This window comes from Myotis lucifugus, unplaced genomic scaffold (assembly GCF_000147115.1).
Source record: "Myotis lucifugus unplaced genomic scaffold, Myoluc2.0 scaffold_0, whole genome shotgun sequence".
Taxonomy (NCBI): Eukaryota; Metazoa; Chordata; class Mammalia; order Chiroptera; family Vespertilionidae; genus Myotis; species Myotis lucifugus.
In genome coordinates this window covers 1,994,476-2,022,366 of record NW_005871048.1, presented here as the reverse complement: position 1 = coordinate 2,022,366, position 27,891 = coordinate 1,994,476, and the positions used below count along the sequence as shown (strand labels likewise).

Here is a 27,891-nt window from a genome sequence, read left to right as displayed (position 1 = left end):
TAGCCAAGTAAATAAACAGTCACAACACAATGATGGAGTGGAACATATGGGAGGTATGATAAAAGGAAAGCATGCCTACTTTTTTTGTCTGAAAAATAAGGTAAGGTGTGTGGGGGGTGGGGGTGGGGCAGGGTGCTGTCAAGGAAAGCTTCACAGAGGCACTGATCTCTGGACTGTTCAAAGACCCCCATGATCTACTTCTATCAGATTTAGCAATATGCAAGTCTACTGATTACAAGTACCTCGGGAGAAATAAACCCTACACATATAGTCATTACACTGTGAAATGCTTAGAACAAGACTTTGTGCACAGGGAGAGACTGAGACCAAAGAGACCAGTTAAACAGTAACTACTGACAGCAACACTGGTATTGACAGTAGAAACATGTCTAAACAAAATAAGTAGGATTGGAAAGTTCAACTGCATATGTAAGATAGTGATAATGATATATGATATTATTCAATTGATCTGTTCTATCACAAAAACCCCATAAAACTAAACAATGAAACTTGTATTGTTCACAACTGATGCACCCTGACCTGAGACAGCCCCAGTGATCCTGGGACAGTCCTCCTCATCCAATAAGACAATTTTGTCTCAGAGAGCATATCATATCTTGACATTATTTTTCATAAATTATAGCTTATCATTTATTGAGCACTTACTCTGTGCCAGACACTGGCTAGACACTTTATATCTCATTTAATTCTCATACCAGGAATGTGAACCTCTCTTAAAATATGGTATTTACTAGAGGCCTGGTGCACGAATTTGTGCACCAGTGGGATCCCTCAACATGGCCTGCGGGATCGGGTCGAAACTGGCTCTCTGACATCCCCCGAGGGGTCCCGGATTGCGAGAGGGCACAGGCCTGGCTGAGGGACCCCACCGGTGCACAATCGGGGCCAGGGAGGGACGAGGGAGGTTAGCCAGCCAGGGAGGGACCCCGGGAGGGCTCCAGGGCATGTCCGGCCTGTCTCGTATAGTCACAATTGGCTATACCCCACAGCAAACTAACCTACCAGTCAGAGCGTCTGCCTCCTGGTGGTCAATGCACATCATAGCGAGCAGTTGAGTAGCCTTAGCATATCATTAGCATATTATGCTCTGATTGGTTGAACGGACAACCAGAAGACTGGACACTTAGTATATTAGCCTTTTATTATATAGGATTCTGAGTACTTCCACTCTCAATAAAAACAGGACTGAACTCTTTTTGTTGTTTTTTACTCTTTTTAAAAATATATATATTTTTATTGATTTCAGAGAGAAAGGGAAAGGGAAGGAGAGAGAGAGAGAAAAACATCAATGATGAGAGAGAATCACTCATCGGCTGCCTCCTGCACACCCCCCACTGGGGATGGAGCCCGCAATCCAGGCATGTGCCCTTGACTGGAATCGAACCTGGGACCCTTCAGTCTGCAGGCCAACGCTCTATCCACTGGGCCAAATCAGCTAGGGCTGAACTCTATTTTTAAATACTTGAAAAAATCCTTTTATTCCCCACTCAAAATTCCATTTTTGAATATTCCATTTGGAATAGCCAACCACCACACATCTATCTTTTTGATAACAGAGGAGTCCAGTTAAAAGAGATGAGCATCAATGATTATCATTTACCGAGTGCCAAGTATTACACTATATCATTTAAGGATCACAAAAATAATTCAAGATTGACATAGCAGACACAGGATCAGAGAAGGCAATCACATTTCTAAGGTTCTGGTTACACCCTATACTCCTAAAACACAACAAATCACTTAGTGGATGCCTACCATGTGCCAGGCACTCTGCCTATTATGCGTGCAAAGCTTAACACATTATCGCTTTTAATCTTCCCAATAAATCTATGAGGTAACTACACAACCCTTTATCTGAAATCCTTGGGAAAAAAATGTAATTTAGCAATTTATAGTGTTTGGAATTTTTGAAATAAATAGTGTATATTACATAAATCCCATCCCCACACACATGCACATTTTATTATTAATTACTTTTGGCTAACTCCTATATAACATTTCATTATATTTAATTTGTGTGTGTGGTAGTTTTGTCCAGTATCCATATCCTTTAATGTCTTCCAACCTGATGATGAAATTGGAAAACAGGAAAATATTTATGGAGTTACACAAATATAAAATATTTGAATATTTTTATTTTGTATTATAGATTCCCCTGCTTCTAGATAGATAAACCAAAAATAAACAAAAGAATATATAAATAAAAGCACATAGAGCTGTAATAAATGAAAATACTGCTTTAATTCAAAGGAGTTTTATAAATTAAGCATCAGTATCTAACAGGCTGCAAACACATTCAGTCTTACTGCTTAAATTGAAGAATGAGAAATAAAAACTCTCACCTCTCCCAAATTAGATCAATGAATAAATTGATTTTCTCCCAAACTTAGACCCTCCCTTTACACAAACAAGCATCTCTGCTCCTAGGCTTAGCATTACATCTCCCTCTTCTATCATCCTTCATTTTCTTCTTCCCATCCCTTCCTTCCAGCTCCCACTGTCTGCTTTTTCTCTCCCATTTTCCTTCCCTTGTGTTCTTAATGGCATTCAAGATAAGGATGTCATCTGAGCTAGCGCCAAAAGTTAAGTTCTCACAGATCTTTTGGTATTTCTCTGATGCCCATTTAAGGCTAAGTTTAGTTTAGAGAGTGCAAGGTTATAAAATGTTCTTAACAGCTTCACGAGTATGGAATATTGTGTGTGTGTGTGTGTGTGTGTGTGTGTGTGTGTGTGTGTACGCGCATGTGAGTTTGACATCTGCTGTTGGTAACATTCTCTCTTGCTATTCCTTGTAATTTCATCCTCATTAAAATTTCAAAGTGCAAAAAAAAAGTGACATCTTATTTCTATAAAACAAATATCAGCTCAGTGACTGTGGTAACTAGTAATTAATTATGGAGTTTAAATAATGTTAAGACTCAATCATGATACAGCTTAAAATATCAATACAGGAATTAGTCCAAAATTGTTTTTCCCATTAGAATGAGGTATTTTTTTGTTTGTTTGTTTTTTTCATTGAGACTAACTTCAGGAAGACTTTTATTTCTGGAAAGTCTTAATCAGGAAACATTTTGTCTTAATCAGGAAGCATTTTTGAGCTTTCACACAACTTTGTTCCTACTTCTATTATAGCATTTCCTGTGTCCTATTAGATTTTAAGATTTAAAGTGCATGACTAGTTCTGTTCTTTACAGAGATTATTTGCTTCTCATTAACAGAGAGCACATATTATTTGTCTTTGTAACTTGAGTTTCAAGTACTTAGCCTAATATTTAATAAACATTCAATTGATATTTTTAAAATGTTTATAAATAAATTTGTTACTCTCTTGTATATTCTAACTTGTCATTAAAAGGTCAAAAAGAAGTAAAATCCCAAATCCCAAAAGCACTAGGAAAACAACTATAGATTTTCATAAGACCTGTGAATAAGAAAAGACTTTCTAAACACAATACTGAAGGAATAATTAATAAGGAGCTTTTTAGAGGGAAGTGAACAAAACAAAAGTTTTAAATTTTCACAAACTCAACAACTCAGCAGTTAAATTTCTAATATATATGCTAAGAATAAAATCAAGGGTATAGATTTACCTGCATAAATTTTTATCACAGGATTGCTAAACTACAAACAAACCAACAAAATGAAAAGAAAACCTGGAAATGACCCTAAATGTCAACTAATAGGAAATGTAATTATGGCAGGCAGCTCTATCACAGTAATTGAGTTTAAGGTGTTCAATCAGATTGTTTGATAACCTCCTCCTGTCTTTATACTCCCGATACTACTATAACTTTGACCTGGGAAGTTTCCTCATCTGTAAGGTTGAAAAACTAACCTTACAAATATCATATGGTTGTACAGAATGTAGAGGCCTAGCCCTCAGTGCAGCTTTTACAATCCCTAGCATAACGCATTTTGTAACACAAAAGGAGAAGCAGGATATAAGTACATTTCATGTTACAGGAGATTCAAATATAAATGGAAAAATCCTATTCTTTGTAAACACTATATACGCAGTAGGAAAACGTACTCAAAGTCTATTCTCCAAAATGTTAAAAGTAATTCATTCTGAATAAAGAAATTATAAATAATTGCATTTTTTGGTTTTATCTGTTATTTTTAATTATCTTATAATAAAAATGTGTTACTTTAGGTAAGTATATTATAATGAAAGGAATGTCTTCTGTAAAGTACTGCTTATACATTTCTTAAAAGCATGAAATCTACTGTGTATAGAAGTCTGCATAATACCAGCATGTTCTCTCACCATGCTCCCCTGGTTCCTGGTCACACTATTAATTTGCTATGTTACTTGAATGTTCACAAACAAATCCACCTGGCATACTTTATAGTAAATTGCAAGACCATGAAATTAATGTTGGTTAATTAGTATACCAATTATTTCTGAATGAACTTGGATCCTGTGTTCATAATTCAGGAAAACCCTGATTTGCCTGTCTCCACTCTTGTTCATGAAGAATCTGCATAAGGTCTGAGTAGGTTTAATAGCTGTCATAGTTACTTTACCTCCTGAAATGTAGCTGAACAAACAAAAATGTGTAGAATAATTCAAGAGCTTATAATTAGACGTCAGCTCCCATAATGCAAACCCAAGTGGTAGATTGTGGTTGACTCCTAGAACTGAGGTTAACTCCTTTTGGAGGCATCACCATCATTAAGTTCCCACTCAGACAATAAGGGAGGTGCTGCTCATCTGTTAAATTTGCAGCTTAGGCAGGTGTGGGGTAATGCAGAGTTTAAACAATCAAGACTGACAATGAAACACTGTCTCATGATGGGGTGAGTGAGAGCCCTATGACTGGAGGCATTCAAGCAGAGGCTGAGTGACTCCTTCTGCCATGCTTTCGTCATTGAGTTAATGCATTAGATTTTGTAACTGGATGATTTTATGAAAGTAATCCTGCAGCAAAACCCTTCAATTTTTCATTTTACATAAAGGTTTGAAAGTTTAGATTTTATAAACTTAAACATTTGCAACTTGAGCTCACTTTTCCCCCAGATTTTTAAAAATGAATTATTCTTAAAAATTTCAATAGGTTAGAAAGTAAATTTCCAATCCTTTTTAAGGCACCATGTACTGAAAAATGAACACTTCAAAAGAATTTTCACTAAGCATAAGGGCATTTGAAATTTTAACTAATTTACATAGTTTTTAAAGAAAGTCATGATTAAATGACAAAAACAATTGTAGTAAGAATTTTTATATAATTTAAAAGGGTCTAGAACAGTGGTCAGCAAATGGCGGCTTGCGAGCCACATGCAGCTCTTTGGCCCCTTGAGTGTGGCTCTTCCACAAAATACCACGTGCGGGCGCTCACGTACAGTGCGATTGAAACTTCGTGGCCCATGCGCAGAAGTCGGTTTTCGGAAAGGAGATAGATGAAACAAGTATACAAGATGAGTGTGGATGGGAGAGTTGGAAGGGGTCGACCTCAATCAGCGAACGTACCTCAATCAGATTGAGGATGTTTTTAGCAAAGGCCAGCTTAGGAGTACCCTAATTAAGTTAATAACAATGTACCTACCTATATAGTTTAAGTTTAAAAAATTTGGTTCTCAAAAGAAATTTCAATCATTGTACTATTGATATTTGGCTCTGTTGACTAATGAGTTTGCCGACCACTGGTCTAGAATATATTTCTAAGAACTAATCTATAATAATAAAAGCATAATACACTAATTAGACCAGACGTCCTTCCAGACAACCTTCCGGATGAAGCCGGGGCTGCAGCCACGGGATCGAGGCAGCCACCTAGGCTGCGAGGGAGGGATCTAGGCAGCCGTCATGCCTGTGAAGGCCTACTCTAGCACGAATTTCAAGCATCGGGCCTCTAGTACTTATATAAGGTACAAAGAAAGTTCAATTAAAAAATAAGATTTCAAAAACAACTTAAGTCAAAGAAACTGAAATAGGGACTTTGGGTAGGCCACATTTATGATCAAGTAATCATTATATTTGTTCAGAAATCTCTCAGGTAAATTCATTTTTTTGTCTGACCACCCTCTCCAAATTTCTACTGATAAATAATAAGGTACATTTTTAAGTGTTGGGGGGGGGGCGGAGATGACACAAAATCTTGGTATATAATGCTGATACAATTTCTATGTATTCTTGGGTGTATTTTAAGTGCAATACTTATTGTTTTTCAAATGGCATCTGTTTGGAAAGAGAAACAAAGAGAACTGAGAACTTTCATGTACCTTGGATACAGCTGATGTGTCTGCATTTTATAATCAGCATGTGGTCATGAGAACTTTTTTTTTTCAATGTTAAGTATAAAAGGTCATTGTGCATATCAGCAAGAGAAGAGAACTCGAAAGAAGTTCAGCTTACCCAGCACCAAGATTCAAGTAAAATACCATAATCATGCCAGCCATTAGTTACCATCAGTCTCAGTCTCCAGTCTGGAAACGAGTCTGCCAGAAGCCCAGATAGCTGGAAAAGCAGCCATGTTTATCACACAACTGACCACCAGAGGCCAATTTAAAGGAAAATTTTGTGTTCTACATTAAGAGGAAAAATATCCCTAAGTTTACAAAAGTCTTTTTTTAAAAGAACAAATAACATATATGTTGAAATTCTGTAATTGAAAAAAACAATGTGAACTTTAAAGGTTAACAGGGCACGCAAATCTAGTCACTACACTCAACATAAATAAGTTATTCCTTTTGTATCTATGCAAACAGTGTTTCTTGAGAAAAGTTCTGACTCCACTTTTAGCAGGTTTAGCTATTATACATTTATAAAATACAATTGTAAATATCTCTCAAAGGTGTTAAAGTTCATGGTTGCAATCTAAGAGTGGAAATTACTAACTCCTTCTTTGGAAGAAATGGAGCTTTAGAACTTCCATGTTAAGGGTAGTAATTTAAAATATGTTTAAGAAAGAAGCCCATGTTTTAAAAAATATCCTTCAGGCCAATTTGTTAACTAATTAATTTTGTAATTTCTTCTGAAAACATGCTACTGTACATGTAAAATATATGTAGGTCTTTATTGCGCTCCCATAAATTTAGTAAGAACTAACAAATCTAGTGAATGAATAACTGTTGAAGAACAATGATGTAATGCCTGGAAGCCTCTGAGTTGAAAGTACCCAATGCTTTTGCCAATTGAACTTGAAATCTGCTTCAAAATGACAGAGCTGCAAAGCTTACATGACTTCCAGAAAAATGAACATTATCTCCACCAATTATAATTATGTTTGAAATTTTAAATTTAACTGTTTACCATGCTATGGTCTTTAAATAAACAATATCATCTAGGGAATTTGTGTTATCCCATTCTTAACAACTTATCTTTTTATGCTAACATTTCATAATTAATTTTTCTTCCCCAAATAAAAGCATCTGGTAAAGACATTTAAATGTATCCAAAGTGTAACTGTAAACTCTGTCATTTGCGTAATGTACTTCGATTTCAAGAAATCTGTTACCTTAGCAGTAATATAAATATCTTGATATATATATATATTGAAAGGCTGCATACATCTTACTTTTCTAACTTCATCATACAGTTCTAACTTCTCAGTTTCTTCTCAAGATTTAACCTGAATACCAAGATGAAATTTTGTCAGAGTAATGAGTTTAATTGTTAAAATATAAAGTTTCTTTGCAATTCAATGCCTTATATAAACCATCACCACTACTTCTCTGTTATATTTCAATGACACAGCTTCATTTACTCTAAAGCTTTGCAACAAAGGAAGTGCTATACAATTTTAGATGCTGTGACAAGCCCTGGAAAAATAAATTGAGGATGTGTGTAATTATGAATGATTATGTAATATTGCTTTTAGTTTAATCTTACTTTTACACTTATGGTTCAAGTGCTAAATAGTTATTTATCACTATGAAGTTTAACTTTTTTGATATACCATTGGCACCCAATTGCTACCAGGACATTATTAATAGTTCACTTAGCATATCAACACAGGGATTTTCAGAAGTCTACAGTAGGTCACAAGTTTAACTGCTAATCCAAATTATGGAAAATTGGTTTCATGTTGGCTTGAATGACCATTTACAAGGATAAAGTACACAATGCTGGATGCCTACCCAGGATTCATTCCTCTACCACTTTCCTCCTGTCCAACAGAACCTCTACTGAGTTCAAATACCAAACTCTCCCCTCCCTGTGACTTTAAGGAAGCTCGCATTATTTTCTCCTCCAAGGACAGGTCCTGATAAGTCTACATCAAACATAGTATTAATACCATCCACCTTGCCATGGACTGGTTCAAAAACTAAAGCTTAAGCCAATCAGAATATGGAATTATTATTGGCCCATGGTTAGAGGAGAAATTTTATCTCTCTAGATGTGAACAGGGGAGCAACTTGCCTCAGTTACTGCTGGCATTATCTTACAACCACAAAGAACTTCATGGTGGGGGAAAACTGACACCCAAATGAGGACAGGGCCAAAAAAAATAGAGGAACAGAGTGAAAGCTTTAATCACATCCCACCTGAGGCCCACCAGCTCTGGGCTTTTTGTTATGCAATGTAATATACTGTATTTCCTTATTGGTTAGGAAAATTTATACCATTTTTGTTGGTTTTGCATTCAAGAATGTCCTGATATTATTCCTTTTAATAGAGGCAGAACTCCCAACAATGACTCCCAATTTTAATTAAAAGCACATTATTAGAATGTGCCATCAGTCACTTATTCAATAGACATAGGCCCAGATTTGGCCTCTTGAAGTGAGGCCACTTTGGTGGAAAAAAACTGATACACTTCTGCTGCTATTAGCTATATTTCTAAAGCTTACCATTCAAGTTACAGACATAACTAAAAAAGGAAAACATTGCTTCATTTGAGAACTTCTGATAGGATAACAAAAAACTATACATTTTTACAATGAAATAGACTTCTCCAAAGTGAAGTTCTCATTTCTCTGTACTTACCTCTTTCGCACTGTGGACCAGTGAATCCATAAACACAAGCACAGCGGTTGGGTCCAATACAACGTCCACCATTCTGACATCCATTTTCACAGACGGCTGCACACAAACACAACAAGAAGCTTATTACATAGCAAATCCCCAAGTACATCATAGTAGCGTGGAGATGCAGCCAATCATGAGCCTTACCTCCAAAACACAAGTTACAGTTCACATTATGCATTTCATAAATATATTTAAATGCATAGTGAGACAAAAGCCTACACAATTCATGTAAATCACATTGTTAAGCAAGTATCTGATAAAAGTTGTTTGTTTTTTTAAATCCTTACCTGAGGATATTTTTTAAAACATATTTTGATTGATTTCAAAGAGGAAGGGAGAGGGAGAGAGAGATAGAAACATCAATGATGAAAAAGAATCATTGATCAGCTGCCTCCTGCATGCTGCCCACCGGGGATCGAGCCTGCAACCCAGGCATGTGCTCTGACCAGGAATCAAACTCACCCAAGAATATATTTTCCATTGATTTTTAGAGAGAGTGGAAGGGAGGGAGGGAGGGAGGGACAAGAGAGAGGGAGAAAGAAAGAGAGAGAGAGAGAGGTGAGAGAGACACATGGATTGGTTGCCCTCTGCACACGCCCTAACCTGGGCGGGGGATGGAACCTAGGACGGAGGTATATGCCCTTGACTGGGATTCAAACCCGCAAACCTGCCCTGACTGGTTTGGCTCAGTGGATGAAGCATCAGCCTGAGGACTGAAGGATCCTGGGTTCGATTCCGGTCAGGGGCATGTACCTTGGTTGCAGGCACATCCCCCCAGTGGGGCGTGTGCAGGAGGCAGCTGATTGATGTTTCTCTCTCATCGATGTTTCTAATTCTCTATCCCACTCTTCCTCTCTATAAAAAAATCAATAAAAAACAATAAAAATATATTTTTTAAAAAAAAACACCCGCAAACCTTTGGTCTGTGGGCCAATGCTCTAACCACTGAGAAAACCGGCTAGGGCTGATAAAAGTTGTTGTTTTAAAATCATAATCACAAGGATTGGCTGGCTCTAATGCCCATCTATTTGGAAAATAGCTATTCAATTATCTATTTCAGTTCTAATAACCCTATATCTATAACCTATAGGTAAGAATGTGAGTAAAATCTGGGGAAATATAGGAAAAAGGAGGCAGATTCTAAGCAGAAAGAGGGAGAAAGGAATGAGGGGATAATTGATATAGAAAAATAAAGAGGATATGGCAACAAAGCGAAGAAGCAAAAATCAGAGAAGAGAAAGAAGGCAAAAAAGGAGCAGAGGTTAAACTAGGAAAGGGCAAAACTATCATGAAAAAATGAGGGAAATATTATCAATTCAACAATAAAACACCAAAAGAAATAACTAATGTGTACAGAGAACATGCAAGTTATAGATGAAAGAAAGGGAGAAACCTCACTGTGTCAGTACAATAAGTTCTTTCATAGAAAATTAACCTATAGTCCAAAATTTTTAAGTGATGATGACAAACACATGCAGACACACTCTTTCACTCCTTCAGACTGAGGATGGGGAGTCCAGGATTCAGGGGTCAGAGAGATCCAGGGAGCCAGAACTGAACCTGAGCAGCTACTCTCTCCCCACTACACCACCCTCCATGTAATTTAGCTCAGCAGCCAAGACCTCAACAAGAAATCTCCGAAAAGATCACTTTCCTGATTCCTTGAAAAATAAATACCCTGTGAACCATACTGAGGACTAACTGAATTCAAGAATCATGTCTTCTCCAAGAGAAATTACTGATGCTAAGAGCTTGTCTCTCAATCCATCCACCTTGTTGAACAGCATAAACACTGTCCACACAGATGAAGAAGAGGATTATACTCTGTGAGCTGAGCCCAAGAATAGGGTTGAAGAGTTTAAAGGGAAGTGAGGGGGGAAAGAATAGTTATGTGCCCTGCAAGTGAGGTAAATACAAAAAATAAGAAACTCAATAAATAACCTGATATTTAAAGATGCAATAATGCCTTTTCCTTATCAGGAATATTGAACTGGATTACCTATCATCAACCAAATGCTCAGAGTAGCTTCTGTTCTGCTGGCAGTAGCAAGACCAAAGCACACTTTGAAACAAAAGGTATCTTCACCTTAAAGCATCAATGTGCCAATGGTCTTCAAATTCTTTGTCTGCACCAGGCTTTGCTCAAAGGCAGGATTCTGTGTACATTTGCACAAGGACATCTCCCTAAGAACCATACCTTTCTGTTCTTCATTTCTCCAAAGGACCACTTACAAATAGTCACTGCCTTGAAATACGGATAGGGCAGTAAATTAGATGAATATAGAGGATAAAAAAAAGGGAATAAAGGGCATGAGAAAGATGGGGGTGGACAGGAACGCTGGAAGAAAACAAAAACCTGAAAGAGAACTCTCAATAGTAATTCCACAGAAACAAATGCCAAGATTTGAAGATTTCGATTACTAAAAATATATACTGCAAAAATGTAGCACTCAGCTAATGTAATTAATTATAATTGTGAGGAATTTTCTTTAAATACTATCAAACTATAAGAAATGTAAATGAAAGTCATTTTTCCACCCTGGATGGATAGCTCAGATGGGTAGAGCACTGTCCCAAAGTTGTGGGTTTGATCCCCAGTCAGAACACATATACGAATTAAACAAGGAATGCATAAATAAGTGGAACAATGAATCGATGTTTCTCTTTCTCTCAAAAAAGTATCTTTCCAGATATATTTTCATTAGACTTATGCTAGCCTTTCAGACATGAATGGGAAAAAGTGTTCATGACTGACACTCAGAACCTATCTATGGGAAGGCAGAGGAAGGGCTTCTCTCAGGGTTTTCCAAAACAGAGCTTCCAAATGCCAGGTAGGAGAACAGGCTGGGTTCATCTTGAGCTTGTATTGGAAAGAGAACATCCAATAGAGATTAAGCCTGGTTTAATTTAGATTAGCAATGCCTCTCTTTTCTCATTCAATTTTTTTTTGTTTTAAAAACATTATTGTCCATTAAAAAAAGTATGTTAACGTACAAAATGGTTTTATTTTGTTATTTTAAATGAATTCAACATTTTTTAATTTCTCAATTTTCATTTTTAATAGATAAATATGCGTAGATATAACCCATTTAAACAAAAGATTTGGGGGGTACCTAAATAATTTTTTAAAAAATATAAAGGGGGGCAGTGAAGAATAAAAGATGATATCCACTGATACAGCCATTTGCTTATATTCCTAGCTCTCACATAAGAGTGAGTTCTTCCAGGACAGGGACCAGAGTGTGTTTGACTTTGTTTTCCCATCACCCACTGCAGTATTTGATGTACCACAGATACTTTTTTAAAAACCCTGCAATATGTCAAAATTCACAGCCTTTTTCCCACCGTTTTGGGAAGCAGAATGATTCAGTGAATAGATCAGGAGTTCTGCTATCCCCAGTATATCCTAATCACATCTTTGCAATCCTCAGCCTGTAAAATAGTGCGAATAGTCCCTACCACATAGAAGTATGAGGATTAAATAAAACAGTGTATAAAATAACATACACAGTGGCTAGACATTAAAGGTAGTCTACAAACCTTCACTCCCTTTCTCTTTTATACTACAGAGTATTTGTATGAAAACAACTTGCTCTACAACATCCAATGTTTACACTGAAGAGCAACAGCAAAAAAAAGGGAAGCGTTAAATACATATAAAATTGGAACAACAAAAAAGAGGTAATTTTCCTTCCTTTGAATGAGTTATAACAAAAGTTATTTTATAACATAATATATTTTGTAACAAAACATAACAGAGACAGACATTTACATTCAACTAGAGTTGGAAAGAAACTTGAATATGCCTACATTTCCACCATGGAAAGAATGCTGACCACCCAAGATGAAAAAAATGCCTACACCTGGTATAAGATATAGCAAAAGACAGGAGAGCAAAAGACATACTATAGAGGAAATAGAAAGCTGGTTTCTTAACTACAGAAAGCTGGGGAGAAGGGAAAAGCATACCCTGTTTCACGCTGGTCAGCCTGTGAAACAGAGCACTGACAATGTACTGCAGAAGCTTAAAGATTTTTATTCAGTAAATATTTACTGAGAACCTACTTGTACAAAGCAATATGGCAAGTATATGTTTTTATTAGCAGACTCTTATACCATTAACTTAGGTACAGACACTGAGACATGTTATGGTTGATACTTTTACACAAACATCTATCTCTATATATAAATGCCTAAGCGACTGTTACAACAGGTCGACCGGTCTCTATCACACGCACTGACCACCGGGGGACAAATGCTCGATGCAGGAGCTGCCCCCTGGTGGTCAGTGTGCTTCCACAGCTAACCTCCCACTGCCGGCCAACCTCCCTCGGTCCCTCCCCCTGGCCGGCCCTGATCAGCCCAATCAAGACTAGGCAAGACGGGCCCCCATTGGCCGAGGGACCCCACCCGTGCACGAATTCGTGCACCAGGCCTCTAGTATTAGATAAAAATAGCACACTAGACCAGGCTAAAATGCTAAAGAGATGAAAGAAACAAAAGCCTATTGTTTTGACATAGGACAATATGAATCTTTACTATTGGCTCTATCTTCTTTATTTGTCTTCCAGGATTCCACACTCTCCCTGTTTTCCTCCTATTTCATTGTCTACTCTTTCTCATTTTTCTCTGCTGGCTTCTCTTCCTCTTCTCCATCTCAAAATGTTGGGCTAAATCAGGGCTCTGCCTTCAAACCACTTCTCTATCTATATCAGCAACCTAGTGGTTTTCATTTAGGCCTATCATTAAAAGAGTATCGACTGGCACATAAAAATTCAATCTATATGTTCTCAAATTCATATCTCTATCTCTGACTTCTCTGCTAAGGTATGAGTTCACAGCTCTTTTCACTTGGAGGTCTAACAGACTTCTTAAACTGTTAAATCCAAAACAGAACTCTTGATATCCTGCGTTCTCAGCTCCACCTGACTCCCCAGTCCAACCCACTCCCCTCTTAGTCTTTCCCATCTCAGGAAATTACATCACCATTCAGCCTGAAGCTCCACCCAAATCCTCTAGTTGTCACTCTGGATCTTTGCTTTTCCTTTTTTTCTTAACCACCACACCCAGTCCACCATCAGCACCCACTTTCTTTCATAGATTCTACATACAAAATACAAGCAGAATCCTAGCACTCATCATATCCTCAATTACTACAGCATCATTCACCAGCACCATGAAGTAGCCTCCTAACTGGCAGCCTCTCATTTTCTCTTGCCCTTTCTATAATCCAGTTTCAACAAATCAATCCAGCCAGAATGATTTTTTAAAAAATTTCAGATCATATCACTCCATTGCTCAAATGCCCCAATGGTTTCCCCTAATATTGAGGGTACAGTCCAAATTTCTTTCCTTAGTCTATAAGGCCCTACACCTCCATCCATGAACTCACCTCCCACCATTATCTCCTTTCCTCCAGCCACATGCATGGGTCTTCTTATTGTTTCCATAATACACAAAATCTGTTCACACCACAGGTCCTTAGAATTTGCTTTTCCCTCTGCTTATAACCCTTCCCCCACTGGTCTAAAAGCACAGACTCGGGTGTGTGTTCAAAGTCATCTTCTCAGACATCACCAGTGTAAAATAGAGAACTGCTTATCCTGACCCAGACTATCTCCCCCTTACTCATTATTCTTCTAGAACTCTCATTACCTAATTTGTTTTAGGTATTTACCTTTTCACCTACTTGTTAATTGTCTTCCTCACCAAATATAAGCTCTGTGAGAGTAGGGCATCATCTTGTTTGCTCACTGATGTACTCCCAGCACCTTGCATAGTGTGGGGCACACAGCAGTTACTCAATATACATGACAAAATAAAATGAAGACTGCTTTCTGAAGAATGCTTTATACATTTCTAGGAAAGCAGCTAAGCAGTTTTAAAATGTTTTCATAATTCTCATTTTTGCAATCATATTTCCAGAATTTTTCTGGATTCACAAGCTGAAAATTATTACACCTGCTTCTTTACTCACAGTATAGTAGCACTCTTAGAAAGTATCTTCCTTAAACTATTTCTTGAGCCGATATGTACTAGTTATCTTACCTTCCCCTTTTATTTGCTGACCAATGAATTTTGTAGGTTACATATTCTGTTTGTACTATATGTTCTACTACCCCTGAGATAAATGTTGGGCAACGATGGTTTTATCCCATAATATATCTTAGAGAACAAATTTTCAGGTATAGGCTGCTTTTCTGACGCAGTGCTTTTCGCTTTCCCCTGAATGGAAATCAGTATGGTTTGACACGGGCAGAAGAACATAAAAACACCTCCTCCAGGAAGGGAAACCACTTGTCATCCCTCATTTCCCATTTCCGTGTGAAGAACAGGGAAGGGACGCACCTACCAGAGCTCTTTCTGAGAACCTTCAGGAAAATACAGACACACACACATACACCCAGATAGGTACAGCAGCTGAATTCAGACTGAACGTGGCTAGTTTCAAGATAGCTTTGAGCAAATACTCTGAAAGATTAACTTGAGGCGAGGTTCTTCACTCTTTAATTTTAAAGTAATTATGATTTTCCCATGAAAGAGTGAAAAGCTGAGTTTCCAGAAGGATAGTTGTATCTCTCTTCTCTGGCTACTGAACTCGGTAAAAGACATGATCAGTTATTCTAATGCGTTTATAGATATAAAGGTAAAAATCTGCCTGCTTATTAATGTCATGTTCATAATATATTTTTCCTTTTTTATGGTTATAAATTGGAGTCCACTGTATAAATTTTGGAAACACCTGAATGCATGAAAAGATATAGAAAAGAAATCAACCATGAAAAACTAAACTTTGCTAGAATTTCTGTTCCTCTCGTCCAGCTCTTTCCTGCTCTCACCAGGCAAACCAAAAAAAAAAATGTGTTACATTGGCAAGTCCTACTTTTTGCAAGAAAACTGGCCTCAGTGCACTGTATTCTCTTAAATACTTTAACAATCCATTTCCCTAACTTCAGTCAATCTCAGATTACCCTAATAGTTTTTGCCATACTTGAGAACCACCCACATAAGAGGCTTACAAACTGTGACCCACAGGCCAGACAGGGCACAGGGCCTGTTTTTGCACTGCCCATGAACTGGGAGGAGATTTCACACTTTATGTAGTTGAAAAATAAAAAGAAAAATATTTCTGTGACAGTGGAAATTGGATGAAATTCAAATTTCTGTGATCATAAATATAGTTTTACTGAGACACAGCCAAGCTCCTTCGTTTACATGCTGCCCATAGTCACCTTTGCACTAAAATGGCAGAGCTCAGTAGTTGGTCATGAGACCATGAAGTCTAAAATATTTACTATCTAACTTTTATAGAAAATGTTGGCCTAATCCTCATCTTAACAGAATATTTTTCTTGAAATTGATTCACTACTTATTTAAAATGATCTTAAAAGAAAACTTTATAGCACTTATAAGCAGAAAACTATAATCACCCTAACTTGAAGACAATCTTAAAAATAACTTTAACAACCACAAGGAGATAGCACTTCATATCTATTAGGATGCCTATCATTGAAAAACACCCACAGAAATAACAAGTGTTGGCCAGGGTGTGGAGAAATTGGAACCCTTGTGCAATTGCTGGTGGGAATGTAAAATGGTGAGCCACCATGGAAAACAGTATTGCAGCTCCTCAAAAAATTAAAAATAGAACTACCACATGATCCAGTAATTCCACTTATGGATATACTAGTATACCCAGTAGAACTGAAAGCAGAGGCTCAAATGGATGTTTGTACACTCATGTTCACAGCAGCATTATTCACAATAACAAAAAGATGGAAGCACCTCATGTGTCTATTGATGGAAAAATTCATAAATAAAATATGCTATATACATAAAATGGAATACTATTCAGCCTTAAAGGGAAGGAACTTCTGATATCTATAATAATAAAAGTGTAATATGCTAATTAGACCGGACAGCCAAACGACCTTCAGGACGTCATTCTGGACGTCCTTCTGCACAAAGCCGCGGTGGCAGAGGCCAAGGCAGAGATGGTTAGAGGAGATCAGGCAGGCAGGCGAGCAGTTAGGGGTGATCAGGCAGGCAGGCGAGTGGTTAGGGATGATCAGGCAGGCAGGTGAGTGGTTGGGGTGATGAGGTAGGCAGACAGAGTGGTTAGGGGCAATCAGGTAGGCAGGCAGGTGAGCAGTTAGGAGCCAGTAGTCCTGGATTGTGAGAGGGATGTCCGACTGCGGGATTGGGCCTAAACGGCAGTCAGACATCCCCCAAGGGATCCTGGATTGCAAGAGGGTACAGGCCAGGCTGAGGGGCCACCCCCCGCCCCGTGCACGAATTTTGTGCACCAGGCCTCTAGTATACTATAATAGGGATGAACCATGAACAAAATTATGCTAAGTAAAGTAAGCCAGTCACAAAAAAAGTACTATATGATCATAGTTATATGCTGTACTTAGAGTAGTCAAATTCATAGAGACAGAAAGTAGAATGGTGGCTGCCAGTAGCTAGGGTGAGAGAGAAATGGGGAGTTACTGTTTAATGGGTACACAGTTTTAGTTCAGCAACAAGAAAAAAGGGGCTGTAGATGGATGGTGGTGATGACTGCACAACAATGTGAATGTGCTTAATGCTACTAAACTGTACAATTAAAAATGGTTAAAATGGAAATGTTTAAGTTATATACATTTTACTACAATTTAAAAACATTTTAACTGCAACAAAATAAAATTAATTTAATTTAAAAGAAGCTAGATATTCTTGCACATCTAAGACTCAGTCTATTTTATCTTAAAAAAGCTTATGAGCAATTCTTAGGGAGGCCTTAAAGATTAGCAACAGCAAAACCAGAGTCTGAATCTGATGAAATGCAAATGAAGTAAATAGGGACTTTCTTACAATTTATGATTCAGCTTTCTTTCATGTCATGTCCTTCCCATAAGAGTCCCACAATTTGGGAAACACTAACCTAAAGTATTTCCCAGTGATGTGTCACAATCCAGTAGCTACAATCTTTACATCCTTGCCAAAATGTTATTTCTTGATTAGTACAGGATATTCTCCAGTGATTGAAGATAAGAGCTTTGCTGGATTAAAGTTCCCTCTTTCATAATGACATCTAATTTCTTTTTTTAAATTTTTTATTGATGTCAGAGAGGAAGGGAGAGGGAGAGAGAAAGATAGAAACATCAAAATGAGAATCATTGATTGGCTGCCTCCTGCACACCCCCTACTGGGGATCAAGCCCACAACCCAGGCATGTGCCCTCGACCGGAATCGAACCCAGGACCTTTCAGTCTGCAGGCCAATGCTCTATCCATTGAGCCAAACCAGCTAGGGTGATGACATCTAATTTCTAAAAAATCATTTCACAACCCTGTACTATGGTATTATATAATTAAATATATTTTGAGCAAAGGACAATTTATAAGATTGGCTCTCCAAGGTTTAATTTTGGGAAATCCTAAAAAAATCATATATATGATTATATAGACATACACACACACATATATATACATAAATATAAATATAAATATGTGTATGTGTGTGTGTATATATATATGTGTGTGTGTGTGTGTGTGTGTGTGTATATATACATATATATATATATATAGAGAGAGAGAGAGAGAGAGAGAGAGAGAGAGAGATCAAAGCAAAGAAAACCACTATTTTTTCAGAAAGGTATACCAATATTTACTGGCGATATGTGTCAAATTTGATAAAGCACTAGTGGTATTCAACATCAATACTACACAATGCAAAAATTATTTAAAAGTCAGAAAAAAAACCCTTTAGATAAAATTTAGAAATTCAGTTGTAAAGTATGCTTACTACATAAAATTACTTTTTTAAAGGATCATGGGCTTCACAAGACCTTACATTATGACTTAGTATGAAATACCTACTAAATCTCATAATTTCTACTAAATCAAGTCTATGCTAATGTTCCTTACGTTGTCCACAGTAAGTTCCAATATATCCCTTCTGGCACTGGCAATGGTCTTCTGCACAGGTCCCACCATTCATGCATCTAACGCTGCACTGCTGAACTGCAAAGGACAACAAAAATTATAATAATATCAATGGTCAAAATCACAGTATCTGTGAGTTATAGAACTATACCAAATATTCAAGTCAATGAAAATGTTATACCCCAAGCAGATCTGTATATATTTGTAATAAGTGCACAAATGAACATATATGTTACAACATATGTTAATATATATTATGCTTTCATATTATACATGTTTAATATATATTATACTTTCAGTGTGAAAGGAAATAAATATAAGGTAACTAGTAGTGTAGTTTCCAAGATTCAGGAGACAGTGTAACTGTTCAGAATGCAGGGGCTGAGTACCTGCCCTATGAGGTCAGTGCCCTGCTATCATGATGGTCTTGGTATCTACTCTCATGGAGCTTCCATTTCCATGGGAAATAGACAAAACACAAGAAAACAAATACCATGATGTCATTATAAATTGTGATAAGTTCTCTGAAGGAAACTGTGTTGTAAAGAACAGTTTGGAGCCAGAAGGTACCTCAACACAGGAACCAGATGAGACCACTCTGATGCAACATTAAACTGAATTCTGAAGGACTAGAATCAGCCACGTATGAGAAGTACCAAGGAGGAACCTCACGGGGAGAGGGCCCACCAAACCAAAAGGTCTTAGGATAATAAAAGGTTTCCTCTGAAGAACGAAAAGGTTCACATGATTATAAAGAGGATGGTTGGGAAGAGAAAACCTTGGAGAAGCCGTCAGCTAGATAATGCAAGGTTTCCTGTGCCATAGGAGCGTTTGCATTATCCCAAATTCAACAGGGAATCATCGAAAGGATATAAATAAGACAATAAAGTGATGATTTATATTTTTAAAAGACTACTTTAGCTGCTTTGCAGAGAATGGATTTAATGAGGGCAAGAGCAGAAGCTAGGGAAACCATCAAGAGGTTACTGCAATAGTCCAGGTGAGAGGTGAGGGTGGCTTGAACCACTTGGTAGCAGTGGTGATGGAAAGAAGATGTATTTGAGATATACTTTCCAGTAGAACTGGTAGGTCTTCTTAAAAAGAGTTGATGTGAGAAAAAGAGAAGCAGTTGCTTAATTACTGTGTGGATGGTAGTGCCATTTGGCAAGAAAAACTGTGGAAGAAGTAGCCTGTGGTCCGTAATGAATCAACAGTTTCATGTGACCAAGTTTCAGATGCATTCAGGTGGAGACGTTGAATAGATAAATGGAACATGTGAATATAAGGCCCAGTGGAAGGATCTACTCCAGAGATAATTATGAGTTAGGAACATCTTGGTAGTACTTGAAGGCATATATGTAAATGAGTTCATCCACAGAGGACAGACCTCTTAGGAATACCAAACATTAAATGAAAGGCTAATGAAGGAGATACAGAAAGGAGACTAAAAAATAACAACTAAGAGAAGGAGGATTGTAGGCCACTGATAAGTGAAGGGAAAGGAAAGTGCTTCAAGAAGATAGTGATTAATGGTGATTAATACTTTAGGGAGGTGGAGCAGGATAAAGACTAGAAAGAGTAGAAAAGTTTGTGGTGGAAAGGTTGATAGTATTAGTCAAGACTAAATGACTAATTCATGGATTCCCTACTGAATTATACACCGTAAACCAAGGATGGGCCAGGGATTATTCAGCTATCCAGGTAGAGGAATTAGGTAAAATTTCTTCAGGATTGGGTTTTTTGCTGAGGGCATATATGATAAAAATAAGAAAATAGGATAATGAAGATACAGGCTAGGGTTTCTTCCAGGCAATCAGACAAGGGATGTTCGGGATAAGTGTACAGGAAATTTGCTAAAAAGTCTCGATGAATTCTGAGTAATAGGCTTTAAAAGGCTGTGACAATGACAAATTATTTTCAAAGAAAGTGAAACTAGAGTTTTAATCAGAAGTTTCATCAGAAAGACAATGACAATTCTTACATGAATCTTGAATCTTATATTACTAAATCATTGGGATTTTCTATTACCTTTACTTGGGGAAATTTTGTGGAGAAAAATGTTAAAAGTGTAACAAGTTCACACTACTTTAAGGCAGACATAAAGATGTATTTAATTATTGACCAGTTAAATAAACAATACCAGCTTCCTCCTTGTTATAATGCTATCTTAAACACTGCCTAAAAGATTAACCTGGGACTTAAAGACCCAACACTTTCTAATTGGGTCGTTAATAATACAATCTTAGTCCACTGTTACAGTGATCTTACAGAGATGTTGGGAGTTAATACGTGTAAAGCAAAATAAGTTAATATATGTGAAGCATCTGGTCAGTAAATAATAAATATTTGTTTTCTCCTCAATCTTTTGATCCTTCCCCTTTAGTTAACCCACAAAACAGGATATGAGCCACAGGAGTTAAGCAAGGCAATAAATAGAGCCTAGGGTTTGAGTCTATAGGTTTAGGCTTCAGAATATCTGAATTCAAATCTGTTACCTTGGGCAAGTTACTTATGTGTGTGCTTCAATCTCCTTCTCTGTAAAATGGAGTAACAATAGTATCTCATAGTGTCCGTGTGAGGATTAAATAAGTGATACAGTCAAACACTTGGCACATTGTAAAAACCCAGTAAATTATAGCTATTATTCACAAAGAATCACTTCTCCATTGAATCCAGGCTCTTTCACTGCACAAACACATAGCTTCTGGACCAGAAATAAATCACCCAAGACTTACTCCAAAGATTAAACCAGACGTAACTAGTGAGGAAAATAATCATGGATGTATAGCCTCATTGAAAAGGACATTTAGAATTTACTCAAAAGCTTAAGGATAATGCAGTAAATAAGGTCACATAAGAAACATACTTGATTTTGATCCACAGGTTGGTGATATTTGGCCACTGGAACAAGTACACATGTTAGGACGGGAACAAAATCCATCTCCACAACTATTTCTACATATTGCTGTAGAAAGCACAATAGGGAAATAAATGAATAATTAGGTAATAAACCATGGTTTACAACACAAGAAAGCTATAGTTAAAAACAATAAATTTGGAAAACTAAAATATAAAATATGCGATATGTAATGTCTAATTTCAGCTATGCAATCAAATTACCCATTGTAGACATGAGAACAAGTATCATAAGGTGCAAACAAATGAAGCTATTTCAAGTGCATATTTCTAATTGTTGAACTCTCCTATATACAGGTTGTCTTTTCTACAAGTCAGAGTTTATATGCAGAATTTACCATGAGAAGACAGTCTTGGTCCTAGTAGGAAGCTGGGAGGGTTGATGAAACCCAGAGGTCCTGCATACTCTCGGAAAACACAACCCACTCTGTAAGGGACCTTCAGATGAGACAGGGAATGTGAAATTGGCTGAGCCAGAGACTCCAGGCCCTAATGACTTGGCCAAGCCCCAGGGTTCAATGCACATTCCTTCCCGGCTGGTATCTGACCTGCACCATCATCAATCTTTATTCCCTTAATAATTCCTTCTCTCCTTCCTCCAGCCTTTCTTCTCCCATATTATCTCCACAACCTAGCCTATTCCTGCTGCTCAGAGAAGCTGCTGCGACATTTTGATGGAGGGAGAGTCAAAGCCTCCTGCAGCTGTGACCTCCAAGGTATGAAGGTCATCACAGCAAAGAATGATAGGCACATACCATGGATCCTCAAAATCATTAGCTGAGCACATTCAAATGGAAAGCCTCTCCCATATTTAGAGTCAGTTCATTTAGGAGCGGAGAGATTTATCTCTATACCCACAACTGAATTCTCTCTTTGTGTACAAAAGCTATGTGCTTTAATGCTCCATGACTGGGTGCATGAAGACAAGAAGAGGAGAGAGAGTCTGGGAATACCCTGAAACTAGCTATAAACATTTATGCCAATGTGCATATATGTCTTATGCTAGAGAGGGATCCCACAAGTTTCAAATAGATCAGAGAACCCCAATAATGATAAGGATGTGTTCTATAGAAGCAAACGAACTTAATAATAGTTTTTCTTCTCTAAATTGCCTTTTGACATCCACATAATATCACCACCATTTCCATTAATATTCCCTATAAATGAAAATGTCATAGATCATGGTGTCAACATAGAAAACTGATTTTAGGCAAGAACATGGTTCCTACCATGAAGTTGACCATTCTTAAAATGTACTAGAGTTTCTGATCACCAAAAACTTTCTAATGAAAAAATGTTCATTAAAATATTATTTTGTTTCAAAGTCCCCTCATCCCCATTAGGTAGACAGTTAGTCTAGGCTTAGGTGAATACAAAGTATTCCTATCCAGGTCCTAAATCCAGAGAGAGCCTGATTGGCTGGAGGTGGATTATCCTCAGACAGATCCATGTCATGGCCACAAGCTTGTCCACTATATCTGTGAGCCACTGAGAAGCAAGAATGCTCCTCACCTAAATTTTTGTCCCTTCCATAATCACACAAAAACCATGAGATCCAAAAATACCACAGGGAGAGGGAGAGAAGACCTGGGTGTTGGGATTTCAGTGATGTTGGGAGAAGATGCATGGCACAGTAAAGAGTATATTGTATGCAGGAGGTCTGAAGTTGAGTTCTTGTTCTGCCCCTGACCCACTGCACGTGTGGGGAGGGGAGAAAATACAGCTTCTTTGGATTTAATTTCCTCATTGGTAAAATAAAACCAAAGGATTACATTGGAGTGTTCTCATCTCTCTTCAGGTCTCAAAGGCTATGTTTCTGGGCCAACCCCTTCCCATTGTCGTTCCACTGATCAAAATGGCCTTTATAACAATTTCCCAATAAATACATTAATAAGCAAACTTTTCCATTGCTTCATGTTCTAACAAGATTTTAAAAAACAAATGGAAAGTGAGAAAGTCAATTCCATCCTTTTGGAAACAAATATTTGGAAGCTTGGAAGTACTTCAGTGATCTTTGCAGGCCACAGTTAAGAACAATGACAAAGAAACACAGAGACTAAAATAAAGATGCAATAGATTTCCAGTAGTTTGAGGAATGTTTTACTTTTAATATCTTCTTTTCCTCATGAAGCCTAGTCAAGGCCAAACATTAAAATTCTAGAAGTTGACATTTTAGTATCTTTCTATAGAGAAAGAATGGTGATGTACAAATGTATGAGAAAATTAATATTTGGTCCTCATTTTCTATTTGTATTTTACTTACTCTCTTTTTGTAAGTTTCCTCAGAGGTTTTCTTTGGTAAAATGAAAATTAAATAAATAGAAAAAGAAATGTATTATCATCAGAAAATCCTGGAATCAAAATTCTTCATTTTGATTTTATAGTGATTTCAAGTTGGTTAATACCTCCATCTATTCTCATCTTAAATGTTGAAATAATTGGACTACTGAATTTAGTGCAGAAATATTAGAAGTTAAAATTTAGGTGAGACCCATATAAAAGACTATAAAGGCATTACATTCTCCCTCCCTTTATTTTGTGCACTATTTTATATTCTTGGTACTTTTAATATTTTCTAAATGCAGTAATAAATATTTTTGTAGATATATATCTCTTGACATAAGTATAGCAAATGTTTCTTGGATATATATAAAGATCATTTCAAGTATATGCCTTTTATAGATTCATGATCCATGTACTTTCCAGTGTATTTCATAAGCACCTAAATATTTCAAGTAGTAGAAATGCAGTCTACAATATTAAATGTTACTCTGAGATTTCTAAAACTGATCTTCTAAACAAGTAAAGTGCACAGTGATATTCAAAGACCAAAAGTATTTAAAGCTGACACTCAGAGGAATATATATATATATATACATATATATATATATATATATATATATATATATATATATATGTATATATATATATATATTCATTCCTACTGTAAATATTCTGGAAGGCTCTGTTCTCTGGAATTCCCATTCCACGCTGATCCAATAAAATCTGACTTTACAGATTTTCAACACGTACCATAAACCAATCCCTTCTCCTCGGCTGCTCTCCAACTCAATAATGGCAGTCACATTCATTACATTTAGTGAGTCAGACTTTCCGCAGTGCCTAAGTCACTCCCAGCTAGTATGGCAGGTGTGTGGTGAGTGACGTTAGCTGTGTTAGGATTCTAGGAACCATGTAAGTTTAAAGCAGACATGGTAATGCCCTACTGGCCTGAAAGAGTAAATGCACCCTCCATAAATGCCTCACATATATGGCTTCTGTGTTGGAGAGAAAAGATTGCCATACACCTCTCTTTCTTTTTAATAAAAGCTAAGGCTTATCATCAGAGAGTTTACTTTAAATATTTATGAACTGCCTTAAAGAACACAATTGTTGTTTCCTAGTTTTGCCTCTTTACTGGAGTTGTGGGATTTTTAGGGTAGAAAAATTATTTTTAAAATGTCTCCACAACACTTGAGATTTTGTTCTTTAAAAACTGTACTGAAAAAAATTAAGAGTCTATCTCAAACCCACAAAACCAATAAATATAGAGTCAGAGATGCCACTATATCCTTATTATCCCTTGGCTAGTGTGGCTTGCCCTTTTTCTCTGTTCACAGTTGCATAATTATCTATTCCCTGGAGAACATCAAGGTCAATCTAAAGTCAAGATTGGGCCTAAATGAATACGCTGTCTATGATACCTGGCTCTCCTCCCAACAAGACAAATGTGGCTGTGCTATCTAAACACACAGGAGAAAGTGGGTCACACTTCAACTCACAAATTCACAGGCATGTGAAATAAGACATCCATAGTCCATCACTGTGAGGCTGATAACTAATAACTTCTCCAATTAGAACTTGTAGAGCTGGATGTACACTTTGGAAACTGAATAAAATAATCAAAACTTTTAAGGTCAGGTATGCAGGACTGGTAAAGTTCTAAGACTCACACTTTGAAAATATACAGTAGACTATATTTTTGGTCTGTAAATCCTAAATCTAAATTTCTTCCAAAAAATAAAAAAGTCAAGCCATTTGGAAGAGTTCTCCCTTTTAATAATTTTGTTAACCTGGGTCAAGTGTAAATTTGCTCCTTTCATATCTATGTTGTGTGGCTGTTGAGATGAAATCAGATACAATTAAGTGGTTTTGTACAAAGGCTTAAGAAAGCTTGATCTTCCTAAGGCCTAAACCTCATGCAGAGTCAAAACCAGTTAATTTACATAACCACATTGTGGTCTTATCTGGACTCTTTTAGGAAAAAAAAGTGGTTTTGATTTATCAAGGGAATCGCTGTACTTTCCCATCAGTTTGTATTAATAGACATAGATAAAACTTCCAAGTATCTTTGAAACCTTTATCATTATTGCCCTTCAGCAGAGTCTATAAGTGAAATCTAAGCTGATGCAAACCGGCCGCTTCTTCCCCACCATTCAAATAGGGCCACATCCTAATTATCACGCTATGTGGCCACTGGATTCTAAATGCAACTATGTATCCAAAAGACTAAATGCAAGAGGTCCCACCCTGAGAAGGGGCCTTAGAGTGCTACCCCAAGCTGCGACCCGAGCCAAGCACTCACGGACAATGCATTGGTTTCCTCCAGGTAGCGTCTTCCATCCAGGACAGCAGTAGGAGTGGAACCTGGATCCACACACATTGGGCCTGCGATGGAGGGGAGCAATAACACATTAGCGGTATTGATAAGCAAAGCCCCAACAGAGTAGACTTCAGGATAACAAACAAACCCAAACTACCCTTCAAATGTTTGGGGCGCAGATGTGGAAGGAGATGGACTAGACACAGGAATGGGGAGGCCAGCAACGTCTAAACATTGCCTTTCATCTTCCCTCCGTTGCTGCCTTTTTAAAGTGAAAAGAAACATGGAAACATATAATTTGCTACTATTCTAGCCTCCGGATGCAGAGAACAAAGGGAACATTCCGTTTCAAAAATCCTTGCCCTTGTCCCCCCTGATCAACTGTTCCTTTGGCCCCGACGTGCCAAGGAAGAGGCGTCGAAAGGTGGAGCGCCTGGGTTCTGGATTAGGGTGAACTGTAAGCCCCGCACGCGTCCTCAAACAAAAGGCTCGGGAGCGGCGCCCCCGACGGTGGGGAGAGCAGGCTGACTCCACCAGACCCGGCGCGGTGGGCTCAAGCGCTCCTTCCTCCCGACATTCGGAACCTGTTCCTGCACCGTGGGCTCCGCAGACGCTCTGAGATACGCACCCGGGGGCCTACGACCCATCTGCCGCCCAACCGCACCAAGGGAGGCCCGCACGCGGACAGCAGAGGAAAAGAGGGCGGCGTTCCTGAAAGTCTTCGGAGTCTCCTGGTGGAGGGGGCCGCAGCTCTAGCCGCCGAACGAGATGAGGGGAGGGGGAGGATGGAAAGCTGCCAAGCCGAGGTTCCCCTGATGCGGGCTGCCCACCTACCCTCGAAGCACGTCCTGTTGTCCTCGCCTGCGGACGCGGCTGGCCACCACGGCGCCCTCCTCCCGGTACTCAGGCACCGCGAACCCGCCTTCGGAGCCTGTCGCTGCGGGTCGGACCTGTTGCAGCGGCTGGGGACCGGGCGGCTTGGGCGGTGGAGGCTGGGGCTGGCCAGCCGAGCCCTGCGCCCAGAGCGCCACGCAGCCCAGCCACACGAAGTAGGGCTGGAGACACTGCCGCCGCCGTCTCCCCATCGCGGGCGCGGAGAGCGCGCGGACCCTGGTCCGCGGAGAGGGAGCGCTCAAAGACAAAATCCGCGCGGCCCGAAAAAAGTCAGGGTCTAGCAAGCCCTTCGTCGGTTTCCCGAGACGCCCTTGGGCTCGGGCTCCCAGCTCTTACCGGGAGCCCCGGGCCGAGCGCCGGCCCCTTCGCTGACGGCGGGGGGGCGAAGCTCCTAGCGCAGCGGGCGGCGAAGAGCGGCTGCGGTGCGGCCGGCAGCCCAGCGCGGTCCACGTTGCATCCCCCGGGCCACGGCCTCGAGCGACTCCAGGGCCCCAGCGGGCGGGGGCGGGAAATTACAAAAGTAACCCGAGCAGCCGCGGCGTAAAGTTACAAAGAAA

The 27,891-nt window shown here is 38.5% G+C and overlaps 1 protein-coding gene across 1 annotated transcript in view; it reads right to left on the bottom strand.

The window, feature by feature from the left end:
• The window catches only part of FBN2 (fibrillin 2), a 242,315-nt gene extending 214,790 nt beyond the window's left edge, over positions 1–27,525 (bottom strand). The window contains 5 exon segments of the mRNA XM_006081068.3: positions 8,951–9,046; positions 18,904–18,999; positions 21,788–21,886; positions 26,423–26,505; positions 27,275–27,525. Coding sequence (XP_006081130.1) covers positions 8,951–9,046; positions 18,904–18,999; positions 21,788–21,886; positions 26,423–26,505; positions 27,275–27,525 — 625 coding nt within the window.
• Positions 27,526–27,891: the final 366 nt, after the last annotated feature.